Source organism: Meles meles, chromosome 8 (assembly GCF_922984935.1).
Source record: "Meles meles chromosome 8, mMelMel3.1 paternal haplotype, whole genome shotgun sequence".
In the NCBI taxonomy this organism is placed as follows: Eukaryota; Metazoa; Chordata; class Mammalia; order Carnivora; family Mustelidae; genus Meles; species Meles meles.
This window is the reverse complement of record NC_060073.1, coordinates 22,517,781-22,532,761: the sequence shown is the minus strand read 5'-3', so window position 1 is coordinate 22,532,761 and position 14,981 is coordinate 22,517,781. Positions and strand designations below refer to the sequence as shown.

Genomic DNA, 14,981 nt, shown 5'->3' with positions numbered 1-14,981 from the left:
GTCTTTAGATCTGTAATGATACTGTTAAAGGGGAGATACCATTGTATTCCAGGCATTCGGCCTTTTAAGGCTTTATGCTTTCTATAATACCAAGTGCCATTTCTGTAGCTATCATAAAGTCATACATTGTTTTACTTATTTAAAAGTTATTGCAGGGGGCGCCTGGGTGGCTCAGTGGGTTGAAGCCTCTGCCTTCGGCTTGGGTCATGATCCCAGAGTCCTGGGATCGAGTCCCGCATCTGGCTGTCTGCTCAGTCAGGGATCCAGCTTCCCTTCCTCTCTCTGCCTACTTGTGATCTCTGTCTATCAAATAAATAAATAATCTTAAAAAAAAATTTAAAAAAAAAAAGTTATTGCAGAAGATACTGCAGGCAAAGGCAGGCATGCAGATTTTCTGACCCAAAGCATTGGAACAAATAGATTTAGACTCAGATATTTCACTGACTTAAGTTCTACTGGTCTGTTGGGTCCTTTCAAATGGCCAGTAAAACCCACTTTGCTTACGTTAAGGATGAACAAGCCTCTGTGGCCCTTGAAATGTTTACCTATAGTCTTTTCTGTTAACTCGTCTATACAATAAATTTAGAGCTTTCTGTACCGTAGGCTAGGATGTACCTTACCATTAAACCATAAATACACTTCAGTTCTCTTTACCCTCCCCAGGTAAACATTAATCTGAACAGAAGACAATCTTGAGAGGGGAAAAAAAAAAATCACAATAAAGTAACCATCACCTGTTTCTATAAGTCAACAGTATTGTAGACAGGTGGAAAAAGCAATGAGTTTTCTAAAACCTAGAACACAAAGCCTGATAATAACAAAATTAGGACTGGTGGTATACTCCTAACTCTAATCTGGTAACTTTCCCATGGAATCATTACTTTTTATCAGACGAGAGGGAAACTTTTCAGAGAAAGCAACAGTGAGACATTAAGGAATGAGTATCATGGAAAGAGAAGAGGTGCGAGTACTCCCATCTCCTAAGAAAATCTTATAATTTTACTCCTTTTATTTATTTATTTTTTAATTTAAATTCAAGTCAGTTAATGTAAGTGTAGTCGTGGTTTCAGGAGTAGAATTTAGTGACCCATCACTTACATATAACACCCAGTGCTCATCCCAACAAATGCCTTCTTTATACCCATCACCCATTTAACCCATTCCCCACCCACCTCTCCTCCAGCACCCCTCTGTATGGCCTCCCTCTGTTTTTATCTTTTTTCTTTTTTTAAGATTTTATTTATTTGTTTATTTGAGAGAGAGAGAGAGTACGAGAGGGGAGAGGGTCAGAGGAAGAAGCAGACTCCCCACTGAGCAGGGATTCCGATGTGGGACTTGATCCTGGAACTCCTGGATCATGACCCAAGCTGAAGGCAGTCATCCAATCAACTGAGCCACCCCGGCGCCCCCTCTGTTTTTATCTTACTTTTCTTCCCTTCTGTGTTCCATCTGTTTTGTTTCTTAAATTCCATGTATGAGTGAAATCATGATCATTCTTTGTCTGACTTATTTCACTTAGCATAATACACTTCTGTTCCATCCCCATTGTTACAGATGGCCAGATTTCATTCTTTCTGATGGCTGAGTAATATTCTAATATATATGTTTGTATAAACATGCACACCCAGAAACACCTGCCACATTTTTTTTATCCATTCATTGGTCAATGGACATTTGGGCTCTTTCCATAATTTTAGCCACTACTTGTTTCAAACCTTAAAAATAATAATTTCAAACAGTGAATTCATATATCAAAATGTGATTTTTTTTGAGAATTTATACATATCATTGTATCAGTTTAAAGTATATATGATTGGGGCACCTGGGTGGCTCAGTGGGTTAAGCCTCTGCCTTCAGCTCAGGTCATGATCTCAGGTCCTGGGATTGAGTCCCGCATCCAGCTCTCTGCTCAGCAGGGAGCCTGCTTCCCCCGCTCTTCTGCCTGCCTCTCTGCCTACTTGTGATCTCTGTCAAATAAATAAATAAAATATTAAAAAAGATAAAATAAAACGCAAAAAAAAAGTATATATGATTAACATACATATACGATGAAATTATTACTACCACAAATAGATTCAGCCAACATCCATTTTCTCATATATAGATACAGTAAAATTCCTTTCTTTAATAACATTATCATATGTTGAATGACTCTAGTTAGAAACCTCAAGCATTTTTGATCCAAAGGACTTTACCGCTAATTCCCTACATTTATCTGGCACAGTAGACTTAAGTTTCATATAGTGATGGTTTTTATTAATGTTTAACTGTAGAAAGAACAGTTTAATCAAATTTTACTGATAAATAAAAATCAGAATGGGCTGCCTTAGTGTCTTAGTTGGTTGGGTATCTGACTCTTGGTTTCAGCTCAGGTCATAATCTCACAGTCCTGGGATTGAGCCCCGTTTTTGGCTGTGCACCAGCGTAGAGTCTGCTTCAGATTCTCTCCCCCAATCCGTCCAACTCTCTCTCTAACAGATACATGAAATCTTTTTTAAAAATCAAAGTTAAAGCTGATAGGAAATGTTAGGTAAAAAACTAATAATAAATATGTTTAGAAATCCATCTAAGTTTTGAGGATATCATGAGGTTAGATTATTTCAGTTACTTTAACATTTAAATTCAGCAAACATTTGCATTACCATATACTAATAACTTGGTATTTAATTCTTATGGGTTTTTCCTTTGTTGGTAACTTACAGATATTTGAGAAGAAGAAAAATATTAACCAGGGGGCGCCTGGGTGGCTCAGTGGTGTAAGCCTCTGCCTTCGGCTCAGGTCATGATCTCAGGGTCCTGGGATCGAACCCCACATCAGGCTCTCTACTCAGTGAGGAGCCTGTTTCTCCCTCTCTCTCTGCCTGCCTCTCTGCCTACTTGTGACCTCTCTCTGTCAAATAAATAAATAAAATAAAATAAAATAAAATAAAAAAATATTAACCAGGCCTTTAGTTTTCTAGTTTTGTTCTGATTTTGAACCACTTAAAAATCTGCAAAAGCAAATGTAGTTTGTACCATTCTTTTTCCCTTAAGGTACCTCAGTGACTGCATCTGTGCAAAAGAAATATTTAAGACTTCATTTTACTACAGTTGATATATTTTATCCTGGAATTCTAAACGGTCATCATTTAGAAAAAAAGTTAGCTAGGGATGCCTGGGTGGCTCATTTGGTTAAGCATCTGCCTTTGGCTTAGGTCATGATCCCAGGGTCCTGGGGTCAAGCCCCGTGTCACGCTTCCTCCTCAGTGAGTGGGGGTCTGCTTCTCTCTCTCCCTTTGCCCCCACTTCGTGCTGGAGCTCACGTGCTTTCTCTCTCTCAAATAAATGAATAAAACAAAACAAAAAAAAACTTAGCTACAGTTTCTGAAGTGATACATACAAAATGACATTAATGAAGTGTAATAGATATAATTTGTAAACAAAATCATCTGTTTATTTTTTCTCTTGCAACTTTTTTTTTTTAGGTGAACAAGGATAGATAAGAGCTTACTCTCTCCTAAACTTTAAGATGTCTCCATGTTTCTTACCCTCACCACCATTCTCCATACCACCAGATATATTAGAAATCTTGTCTTCATTTTGTCTTTTTAGGATCTCTTCCACATTCCTCCTTCTTATAAAAGCACAGTAACATTATCCTGGAAACCTGTACAGAAGGTTGAAATTGGGTAAGATATTTAAAAGAGTTGTAAAGTGTTCTAATAGTTACGATTTATAAATATGAAAATCTGAATTCAGATGTTATATTTACTATACAGAAGGGTATCTTACCAGTTAAATAGTCTTAATAAGATACTAAAACATGAGTATTAGAAGCATGACTTAAAATATAAAGTCTAATTGTAGTATGTATCAAATAAACAGGTATAGTACAACCCTGGAATTTTCAGGATTGTCTGTACTTCTGTGGCATAGACTTTTGACAGATTTTACAAACTAAGTCATTTGCCCTTAAAATTTTGTAGCCACATATTCCAGATTATTTCCAAGCCTTGTAAATCCCCTCTGGCATTGTGTGGATTACTAAGGCACAGTTAATTTGATGACCTCAGAATGTTATTTCCTTTTTTCTGATGTAACTATCGTCTTTCAGACGTCTTTTGTAACTGATACGCTAAATTACAAGGGTTTTAATGGCCTCTGGTAATAGAATTTTTTTATTGTATTCTTCTTACCATTATAGGCAGAAGAGAGCCAATGAAGATACAACTTCTGGTTCACCACCCAAGAAATCTTCAGCCGGACCAAAAAGGGATGCCAGGCAGATATATAATCCTCCTAGTGGGAAATATAGCAGCAATTTGAGCAACTTTAATTATGGTGAGCGTTGCCGTTTGGGTACAAGCAATATGAGAAATTAGGCAGAAATTGTCTAACAGTTGATTTTAATTATTAATTATATATAGTCACATGTATAATACCTTTTTCCACTGACTTCTGAGGTAGCTTGGGAAATGAGAGCTATTGGGGAAACAAGTTACCCCATTTCTTTTTTTTTTTTTTTTAAGAGTTTATTTATTTATTTGACAGACAGAGATCACAAGTAGGCAGAGAGACAGGCAGAGAGAAAAGAAGGGAAGCAGGCTCCCTACTGAGCAGAGAGCCCGATGCGGGGCTCGATCCCAGGATGCATCCCAGGATCCTGAGATCACAACCTGAGCCGAAGGCAGAGGCTTTAACCCACTGAGCCACCCAGGCGCCCCTACCCCATTTCTTTCTAACCCTTCCTTATGGGCTCACTAAATCGAGATGCAATACTTAGAAAAGAACTTAGAAAAGATAATATGCCTCTTGTATTCAGAGGAAGGAACAAAACGAAGGAAGTTGGCATGAACCATCCATTCCTGGTTTTCCCTGTTGTAACTTCAAGGCAAGACATTCTGTGCATTCTCCCTCAGGAGTCGTTACAGCTTCTGGCAGATGTGAGGCTATCGTAATCTTGGACCTTTTCTGCCTCCTGCTTGTCTTCCATCTTCTTAACTATTTCAAAAGGAAAAGTCCTAGAAGTGGAGTCAGATGTTTAAAGTATCATCTGGCAAGGAAGGTGTGTCCCATTGCAGTCTGTATCCACTGCCCAGAGTGCAGTCTCCCTGTCAGCGTTAGCCATTGGTGCCAGGAGAGCTTCCCTCTAGTCCGTTGTCTCCCAGTGCTGTGAAGAAGTGAAGTTTATTTCATTTGACTTAGAGCCTGATGGATTCTTTCAAAGAAGAAAGGATGAAATATCACTGAATCAGCTCCTTAATCTTGCTTAAGAAGACAAAGCTTAGGCGAGTCTGGATGGCTCAGTTGTTAAGTGGCTGCCTTTGGCTCGGGTCACGATCCCATGTGGTGGGATTGAGCCCCGAGTCAGGCTCCCTGCCCAGAGGGAAGCCTGCTTCTCCCTCTCCCACTACCCCTGCTTGTTTTCCCTTTCTCGCTGTGTCTTTCTCTGTCAAATAAATAAGATCTTAAAAAAGAATAAAAAGACAAACTTAGTAATTGCAACTGAAAATGCTTATTATGACTGGTCTTATTTACTGGTCTGAACTAATTCTTCAGTAATTATTCTTAAAACACATTCTGAAACATAGACTGTAATCATTTCCAAGGTGAGGTAATCGTGACATTAAAGTCATCCTACAATAGTTAGATTCCTTTAATATCTGAGCAAACATTGTAGAAAAGCAGTTTTTAGATTGTGAAATGACCCCTCTACTCCAGTCAGGCTTGGAAGCAAATTAGTGTAGGAAATATCACTGAAATCATTTCCTTAATATGTAAATGTGCTTTTCTTATCCTCCTTTCTTAACTTGAAAAATAGGGACAACATAGCACTCTTAAAAATTTCAAATAAGGGGGAAAAAACAGTATTTGTGAAAACATTTTGTAAATTGAAAGGATTCTGCTAACTCATTGCAACAAAGATTGTCTTCTGTCACTTGTGTGCTGTAATGTGTCTATGAGAATTATTCTTAAAATCCAATTATCTCAAATACTATCTTCATTTTGCTTAAATGAAAAGTAATTGAAAGCAATGGCAATGCATAGAGAATTGTATTCCTTGTCACTTGGGCAAATGAGTTACTCCTGAGTTTCCAGGAGGATTCTGCCGTGTGAACTCACTGGCCTGATGGTGAGAATCAGATGATATAATGCATGTGGAAAAGAGATGTGAAAAATACAAAGCCTTAGTTGTGATTGTTTTTCATTGTCGGTAGAAAATCTGAGTCCCTTATAACTACAGTTGTCTATAGTCCTCAAAGTAACAAAGGCAGAACAAGCTTGACTGTTAATTGTTTTTTTTTTTTTGTGCCTGATATTACATAACTTTAATATCCCTAAAGGGGCCAATCTTGTCCTTGGGATGCTAGTCATAAACAGAATTACAAAGCAAACTAAACTCTGACTCTTTTTATTGGAAAGTGGCAGCAAAATTTCTACTAGCATTTTACATTTTGGAGTTGAATGTTAACAGGTCATAGGTATTTTCACAGTAGCAATTTCAAGAGTTCTTGGCTTTCTTTCACACATTCAGTTGAAAACAGTTCTTGATACTACAGATGGGATTTGGAAGACCTATCTACATCAAGTTTTTCTCCACCTTTTTTATGTCCTTTCCTTAGGGAACTGACAGTGTGTCCAGAAGAAAGAAGCACATTGCTTTTTTTTTTTTTTTTTTCTGGGATATCAGTGTTGCCTCAGAACTGGAGAGGAGAACATGTTTTGTTTTAATGTCACTTAGTAGATAGGTTTTCTTTTTTTTTTTTTAAGATTTTATTTATTTATTTGACAGAGAGAGAGATCACAAGTAGGCAGAGAGGCAGGCAGAGAGAGGTGGGGGTCGGGGAAGCAGGCTCCCTGCTGAGCCTGATGTGGGGCTCAATCCCAGGACCCTGAGAGTAGATAGGTTTTCTTAACCACATTTGGCAAAAATTGTTGTAATTCCACTTTTCTTTGTCAGTCAAGCTACGTTTTATTTTATCTTTCCAAAAACTGGTTGGATTTTTTTTTTTAAAGATCATGTATGCTGAGGGGTTAGGAAATTGACTCTTTTTGGTTATTAGAGAATCAGGTAGTATTAATGTACAGTCTTATTACAGTGAAAGAAATAGACTGTTCCAGTTTCGTAGGCTGGAACTTATTCATCGTAGAAGAAGAGCCAGATTTGTGATTGTTTTTTGAATCCAGGCAGGCTTATGTAGACTTTTTTTTTTTTTTTTTAAAGATTTTATTTATTAATTTTGACAGAGATCACAAGTAGGCAGAGAGGCAGGCAGAGAGAGTGAGAGGGAAGCAGGCTCCCTTCAGTGCAGAGAGCCCGACGTGGGACTCGATCCCAGGACCCTGAGATCATGACCTGAGCCGAAGGCAGCGGCTTAAACCACTGAGCCACCCAGGCGCCCCTTATGTAGACTTTTTTCCCTTATCCAAGTTTATCACTTTACTAACCAAGGTCTTTTATTTGCTTTATATATATATAGTCAGTTCAGCTTCCTGGTGCATTTTCAGTCGAAGTATTTACAAACTCCTACTCATGTTTGGTTTTCCTTCCTGCATACAGAATTGCCCAGTAATCCAGAAATACTGAACATGCTATATGTTGTGACTTGTATCCTTCATCTTTTACCTTTTTAGACTGTAAAAATAAAGTATAATTTTAACTGGGAGCAGTGGTTTTTCAAGTTAGTGATGTAAGCTTGAAACCACTGAAAAGATCCGAAAGTGCAGACTGGTCCCTCAGGATGGAGCCCTTCAAAAAAAGAAAATTTGGAGACTTCCTGAACTGTAGAAATGGCTACATCCATTGCAGAGCAAAAAGAAATAGCCAGTAAAGAAAAGATAACCATATCGAACAATATCTTCATACAGTATATGTAATACACTCATTGATACATTGAACAGTTGAGGGGTGCCTGGGTTGCTGAATCTGTTAAGTGTCTGCCTTCAGCTCAGGTCATGATCCCGGAGTCCTGGGATGGAGCCTCAAATTGGACTCCCTGCTCAGTAGGAAGCCTGCTTCTCCCTCTGCCTCTACCCTCCCCTCCAGGGTGTGTGTGTACTCGCACTCACGCACTCTCTCATGAGTAAATAAAATTTTAAAAAAAGATAAAAACAATTGAAAGGGTGTATTTTAGTAGTCACTTAGCTAATAGGTAATAATGATTCCTATGAAGATGTTAATTTGTTTTAAAAAAAGATGTTAATTTGTTAAGTGTGTTGTTAACTGAAAAATGGAAGGTTTTATAATGAGTACAGTAGGGGGGAAATGTGTTGACATCTGCATCGATAAGGCCAAGTCTTAAACAGTCAAAAATGCAAGAGTTACAGCCTACACAAGGGTTGCTGTGCTCCCTGTTACAGTCACTGCAAAATTACGGGGAGCATCTTACCCTTAGACCACCTCTGATTTTCTGAATATGTTCAAGGGGTAATAAACAAAATAAATGGTGGTGTCATTTAAATAACTTTCAGACGGATCAACTTAGAAAAATGTGCCGTGACATGAACGATGACTTTGAATCAGATCCCATTCTATTAAACAGATAAATACTGGCTAAGTTGGGGAAAGGTCGAGTTAGTTTTCTAACTCATGGTTGCTGGGGGAGTAAAAACATTACCCAAATAAAGTAATTATATTTCTAGCCATAATGGCAAAAAAAGGGTTACAATATGGACTTAATAGGAATTTTTCAACCATTCAACATTATGGCGCCAAAACAGCAATGCCAGGTGGTTTTTATTGCTCCTAACAGGATTGTTGCAATGAGGAAGTTTAAAAGTTCAATGAAGAGATTTGATCTCTGGAATTAGAAATTTGAGGCTCTTAACTTATTTATGTATGATGAAAAGTCTAACCTGTCTGATAACGTCAATCAGTTTTCTTCACTGGAAAGACTCCTTAAAGGAATATTTCTCTGGAGCGATAAAAGAGTGTAACCAGTGAATGAATCAAAGACTCATTCTACTGTATGACACAAGTGACTTGATTTTTCAGCAAAAGATATACTTAGTGTACATCAGTAATCTAAGCACTGTGTACATAATCACCTTTTTGGCAGTACTCTGAGCAGCTCATGTAGCTGATAAAGCAGCAAGAAAAGCTTTTGGCATTTATACCCACATTTTTGTGAGTCCAGGTGCTTGAAATATTGTGACCAAAACAGATTGCCTATTCACTGCATTTGAAAGGTATGCTTTTCAGTCTAGCATAATTTTTCAAAATTGATCACTGATAATTCAAGATATTTTGCATTCATGGCACTAGCTTTTGAAGGCCAGTGGCTTTTTGTTAATTCCATATCAAGTATAGAAATTTTTATAGTGTAATTATCTTTAGTAGTGATAGCCATCAAAATAAAGAACGAAGAAATGTAGTTACAACATTGTCACCTTGAAATATCTTGTTAGTGGGATACATTTAATTGAGTACCTACTCTGAATATATTTGACATCTTGCCATATGTGCTTTAGTGTATGTGTTGCCCTCGTTTTATGTACAGATTGAGTTTACAGACTAACAGAATGCCAGTGCTGCTTTCATAGAGCCTGCTGCTACTCACTCAAAGCTATGAGTTACCCTTCTGTGTTTGCTGTACCATGAAGTCCTGAGCAAGACCTAAACCCTTGTTCGCTTTTTCGTAGAGCAGAGAGGAGCCTTCAGGGGAAGTAGAGGTGGCCGAGGTTGGGGAGCACGAGGAAATCGTAGTCGGGGAAGACTCTACTGAGTAAGACATCACATTCTTCAGCATTGTCATGAGCTTAATAATACTTAAATTCTACTACTCATTGGATTGCCGGGGATGTCCCTTTAAAAGGACTGCTGCCTTCAGCTAAAAACTTAATGTTCTTTATACCTTTGTATGTATGATCTACTTTTGTAACAGACCATGGTTGTGTCCAAGGTAAAAACCACAGTGATATTTTTGGATGCTTTGTCCACAATCTTGACTTGTTTTTGCAATATCATCACTATTCAGACTTCATATTGTGAATCTTTTACTTTTAAACATCTTGGTAATTTGTTATTGAAAGCTATTCAAGTCTAAAATGTAATGAAATTCAGTCTATTTCTGATAACTGGTAAAGATGAAAGTTGAAAGGTTACTGATTTCCTCTACCCTCCCCCCCCAATATATGGAGAAGAGTAATGGTCGATCTTAACATTTTATTTTCATTATTTTTAATAAAGCTGCTAGGCATTTCCTACCTAGTGTTGTAAAAGCAAAATACTTACCAGCTTTCTTAAAATGTAGAAATTACATTACATTTTTAGGAGGAAGTAAGTTGCTTTGCACCGTTTACTTAACTCTTCTCCATATGTTGTGATATAAACTTTTGACTATGGGATCTTACTATTTGAATGGAAATGTGTATGTATAATATACATACATGCATAAGCATATGTGTGTGTGTATGTGTATACATGCATGCTGTGAAACTTGACTACACAACATAAATCATTTTTTTTAAATTCCTGGAACGGGTAGTCTTTGACACGGTGATGATCCTTTTTGAGGCTGAATCCATTAACTTGTTACCTAGGTTTTCCTCCCAGTAGTGAGGGATTTTGAGTCAGTTGCACTTACATGATTATTGTTATTTAAAACTAAAACCAAGGCTGCGTTTTCAAAGATAAATTTGGAGATCCCTGCTGGAGAAATACAGCCAAAATATTGAATCTGATGTACATACAGGTTTCTACAGGATGAGCTAGATTAATTTAGAATTTGGGGATTTAATAACCAGGGCAACCCAGGAAAAGTGACTTGAAAACATGGTATACCAATAAGCAAGGGATGCTCTCTTGGTTTGCTTTTGCCACTTTCAAGATTTTAACTTCTCAGGTTATTAATCAAAATTATTGTATAAGTTAGCTAATAGAATCTTTAGGTTAAAACAACAGACGGGGGGTTTGTGGAGTGTTTAATGTCATGGGCATTTTTAGTAGCATAGGCCCTTTTGCTCTGCATTTGAATGTTTCGTATGTTTTTGTTCCACAGTTAATCTTCCCTCCCCAAGTTTGCTATTCAAATTCAATGCCTGAATGACATTTTCTAGTAGTTCGACATATTTTTCGAGGAATAGTTTGTGATTTAATGCAGGTGTCTACATTACTGTTACCTCTACATTGGGGAAAAAAGCAAAACCTCTTTGTTAGAATTACTGCACGTGTTTATGGGAAAAATATTTTTTAAAGACCACAATGATACAAGTGAGCAAAAGAAATTGGTCAGCTTGACTATGGAGTGGTGGCAATAATCTCTAAAACATTCCAAAAGAGTATGAGCTGAACCTAAGCTCCCTTGGAATCTGAAAAGACATAGGAACATGGAATTGCCATTTGAAAACTGTGACCAGAAAACTGGACCTCAGAGGCATCAGCTGGTGGCCTAAAGCCATTTCAAGTACAGCAACTGTATTGGAACTACAGTTATATAAATTTGAACATAAGTGTAACTTTTCCTCTTTTTCTTTTTTAAAGCATATTTGTTTAAAAAAAAAAAAAAAGGCTGAGCAGAAGTGACTTTACTTTCTCAAGTTTGATACTGAGTTGACTGTGCTCCTTCCTTTACCACCTCATTGTTCCCCTTACCTTTCCAAAGGCAATAGTGCACATCTTAGGTTATTTTTGCTTCAAAAATTTGAAAGAAAAACTTCATGCCATGATTTTTTTTTTCCTTTTGCAAGACACCTGTTATCACCTTGTTCAAATGTAAATGTTCCCTTATGCTTTTGAAATAAATTTCCTTTTGTAATTTTGTTTTGTGTCTTGATGTGTTATGATTATGATAACTTAAGATTCCTGGATATCCATTAAACAATATTGGTTGTTTCTGTTGTGCCAAACATGAAAATATAAAGATGGGCAAGTTATCTTTAATTTTCATTTTTGAAGATTTATTTTTTCTTAAGTTAATACACTTCTGGAAAAAATGATTTGGTTATTTTTATTGAAACAAAATATCAGATACATACTTGCCAAATTGTTATGAAATAATTTCCATCTTCAGGTTAATATGTAAAGCAAGTTGGAACTTCTTAATTTGGCTACCAGCCTTTATTAAAAGTCTTCCTGAAGTAGCACCTAGAATGGTTAGGAGTGTTCTAAAGCCAAATTTAAATGGAACGGAACGAGATAACTGCATTCCCCTGGTGATCACATCCAGGCCTACAGCTTTAATGCCACCTATATGCTGAGGACTGTCAAATCTCTATGTCCATCATTTCTTGCCTGGAGTTTCATAACAGCCTTCTAATGGATCTCCCTGCTGTTACACTTGACTCATTTATAGCCTGTTCTAAACAGGACAGCAGAGATCCACTCTTACTTAAAGCTATTCAGTGGCTCATTTCAGAGTATAAATCAGAAACAGTGCCATGGCTTTCCATCCCTGACCTCAGCTGCTATCCTTCCTCTGCATCACTCTGCCCCAGTCAGCTAGCTTCATGCGGCCTAGGCAAAGACACTCCTGCCGTAGGGATTTTGCACTGGCTGTTCCCTCCAGGCACTCTTTCTCTTATATCCCTGGTCTAACTCCATCTTCATCTCCTTCAAATCTTCAAAGATTACCTTCTCAAGGAAAATTAAATACTACAAGATGCCAAATCCCACTTACCCTACCACATGTTCCCTAGAGCATTTGCCAACTTCTAACATACTGTATACTTATACATTGTTTTGTCTGTTTCTCCCTGATAGAATGTAATCTGGCTAAAATGCCACAAATGTAAGGATTTTTGTATTTTACTCCCGGATAATTGCAACTACCTTAAACAGTGCTTGGTACATAGTAAGTTTTCAATTAAAAAAAGGCAGTGTTTCAGGCTCTGGGAGTATAGTGGTGAGCAAAGAGGCAAACTCTTGGGAGCTCACATTCTATTACACAGGCCTCATAAGCTGATTTCAGAAATTAGCTTAAAAACACATGCATTCTGATGTGACAGCATAGAAAGAACAGTTAGGAAAAGTCAATTTGAGCTGAGAACTGGATGATGATTTGAAGCCAGCCTAGTGAAGATGTCAGGGAAAAGCATTTGAGATGGAGGCAACAAAACCTGCATAACACTTGACTTTTTTTTTTTTAAGATTTTATTTATTTGCCAGAGAGAGATCACAACAGGCAGAACACCAGAGAGAGAGGGGGAAGCAGGCTCCCTGCTGAGCAGAGAGCCTGATGTGGGGCTCAATCCTAGGACTCTGAGACCATGACCTGAATCAAAGGCAGAGGTTTAACCCACTGAGCCACCCAGGCGCCCCTAACACCTGGCTTTAAGAGCACCAGGCTGCGCTAAAACAAAACAAAAACGGTGGTGGAGGGGGGCTATCCCAAAACTTGTAGATTCCTAGTTTCAACCCCTGTGCTCCTGAATTCCTCATCTATGATAAGGAACTACTTTCAGTAACTCCAAGGGCACTGCACTCTCTGACACTGAGGCATGTTTCCTCTGCCCAGAAAATCATTACACCCTATTCTCCACCCCATTCATCCAACTAACTTAGGATTCATCCTTCAGGTCACACTAGATTTCACTCTCCCTGGGAAGCCTTTCCTCCCAAGTTGGGTACAGGACCAACCACTTGTGTGCTCCCTTAGCACATGATCATTTTCCCATGTTAGAAACCATAGAAAGAACTCAAAGCAGTTCTGGGCAGGTAGAAAACAGCCAATGAGATTAAAGTCTAACAAGTGTGATGGAAACTAAAATTTAGACTAATGAAACCTAATTTGTCAAAAACCTAAGAAACTGTAAATTCATTTCTAGAAGTTGTACATTTACTCCCTAAAACTAATGCAATCACAAATAAAATCCCATAAAATTCTGGTCATAAAGAGTTGATATATTATAAACAAGATCTGAGACAAGGCCTTAGATAGATGAAATACCACATACAGCTCCAGTTGGTATTTCTCAAGAAATACTTAAGTAGAAAAGGACTAAAGAGCAAAAAATAAATAAATAAATAAAAGGAAATGGTATTCCTATGAGGAAAAACTAAAATTTAGCTTACTATAAGGTGATGAAGTAAAAAAGCACAAACTGAAAAGATGTGAATAGAATGAATTGGATTCATCATAAAATGAGGATCCTGATACCTGAGTGTATGTGGGAGTAAAAGCTGAGGATGGGAGCAGGTATGACCATTAGCTTCTTACAGAATGAACAGTCACAATAAAACTATCCTCCCCAAATACAGTAACAGCTGCAAGACTTTAAATAAATTAATGTCTGGTAAGTCTGTATCAGGAAAATTCTTTTGAAGCTGACCATCATGCTACCCTCAGAGCAACCCTAGTATCACTGTGAACTGGAATCTTGGGCTGACTGGACATTTGGTCTCACCTGTAGTAGTCCTCATGCTTCAGACTGCTTGATTTATTTGGCAAACTATTTCTAAATGAAATCACTATATTTAGATATCCTCTGTCTCCTCTTTGAAAATCCTACCCACTCTTGGGGTGCCTGGGTGGCTCAGTGGGTTAAAGCCTCTGCCTTCGGCTCAGGTCATGATCTCAGGGTCCTGGGATCCAGCCCCACATCGGACTCTCTGCTCAGTGGGAAGCCTGCTTCCTCCTCTCTCTCTGCCTGCCTCTCTGCCTACTTGTGATCTCCGTTAAATAAATAAATAAAATCTTAAAAAAAAAGGAACAAGTTAAATTGTCCCCTATTTACAGATGACATGATGTTATGCATAGAAAACCCTGAAGACTCCACAAAAAAACTATTATAAGTAAAAAATTAATTCAGTGAAGTTGCAGGATACATAGAAATCATGTTTCTATATGCTAATAATGAAGTAGCAGAAAGAGAAATTTAGAAAACAATTCCATTGATAATAACACCAAAAAAGAATAAAATACCTAAGAATAAGGGCACCTGGGTGGCTCAGTCAGTTAAGCGACTGCCTTTGGCTCAGGTCATGATCCCAGAGTCCTGAGATCAAGTCCTGTTGGGCTTCCTGCTAAGTAGGAGCCTGCTTCTCCCTCTGCCCCCCACTTGTG

The 14,981-nt window shown here is 37.9% G+C and overlaps 1 protein-coding gene across 2 annotated transcripts in view; it reads left to right on the top strand.

Moving 5' to 3' along the window:
* API5 (apoptosis inhibitor 5) overlaps window positions 1–11,739 on the top strand; it is a 30,155-nt gene extending 18,416 nt beyond the window's left edge. Inside the window, exons 12-14 of one of the 2 annotated variants that reach the window (XM_046016188.1) lie at window positions 3,592–3,668; window positions 4,184–4,320; window positions 9,627–11,739. In XM_046016188.1, coding sequence (XP_045872144.1) covers window positions 3,592–3,668; window positions 4,184–4,320; window positions 9,627–9,649 — 237 coding nt within the window. In that variant the 3' untranslated portion in view covers window positions 9,650–11,739. Of the gene's footprint in view, window positions 1–3,591; window positions 3,669–4,183; window positions 4,321–9,621 lie in introns of both variants that reach the window. The other variant, XM_046016187.1, reaches the window with a different exon arrangement.
* Window positions 11,740–14,981: the final 3,242 nt, after the last annotated feature.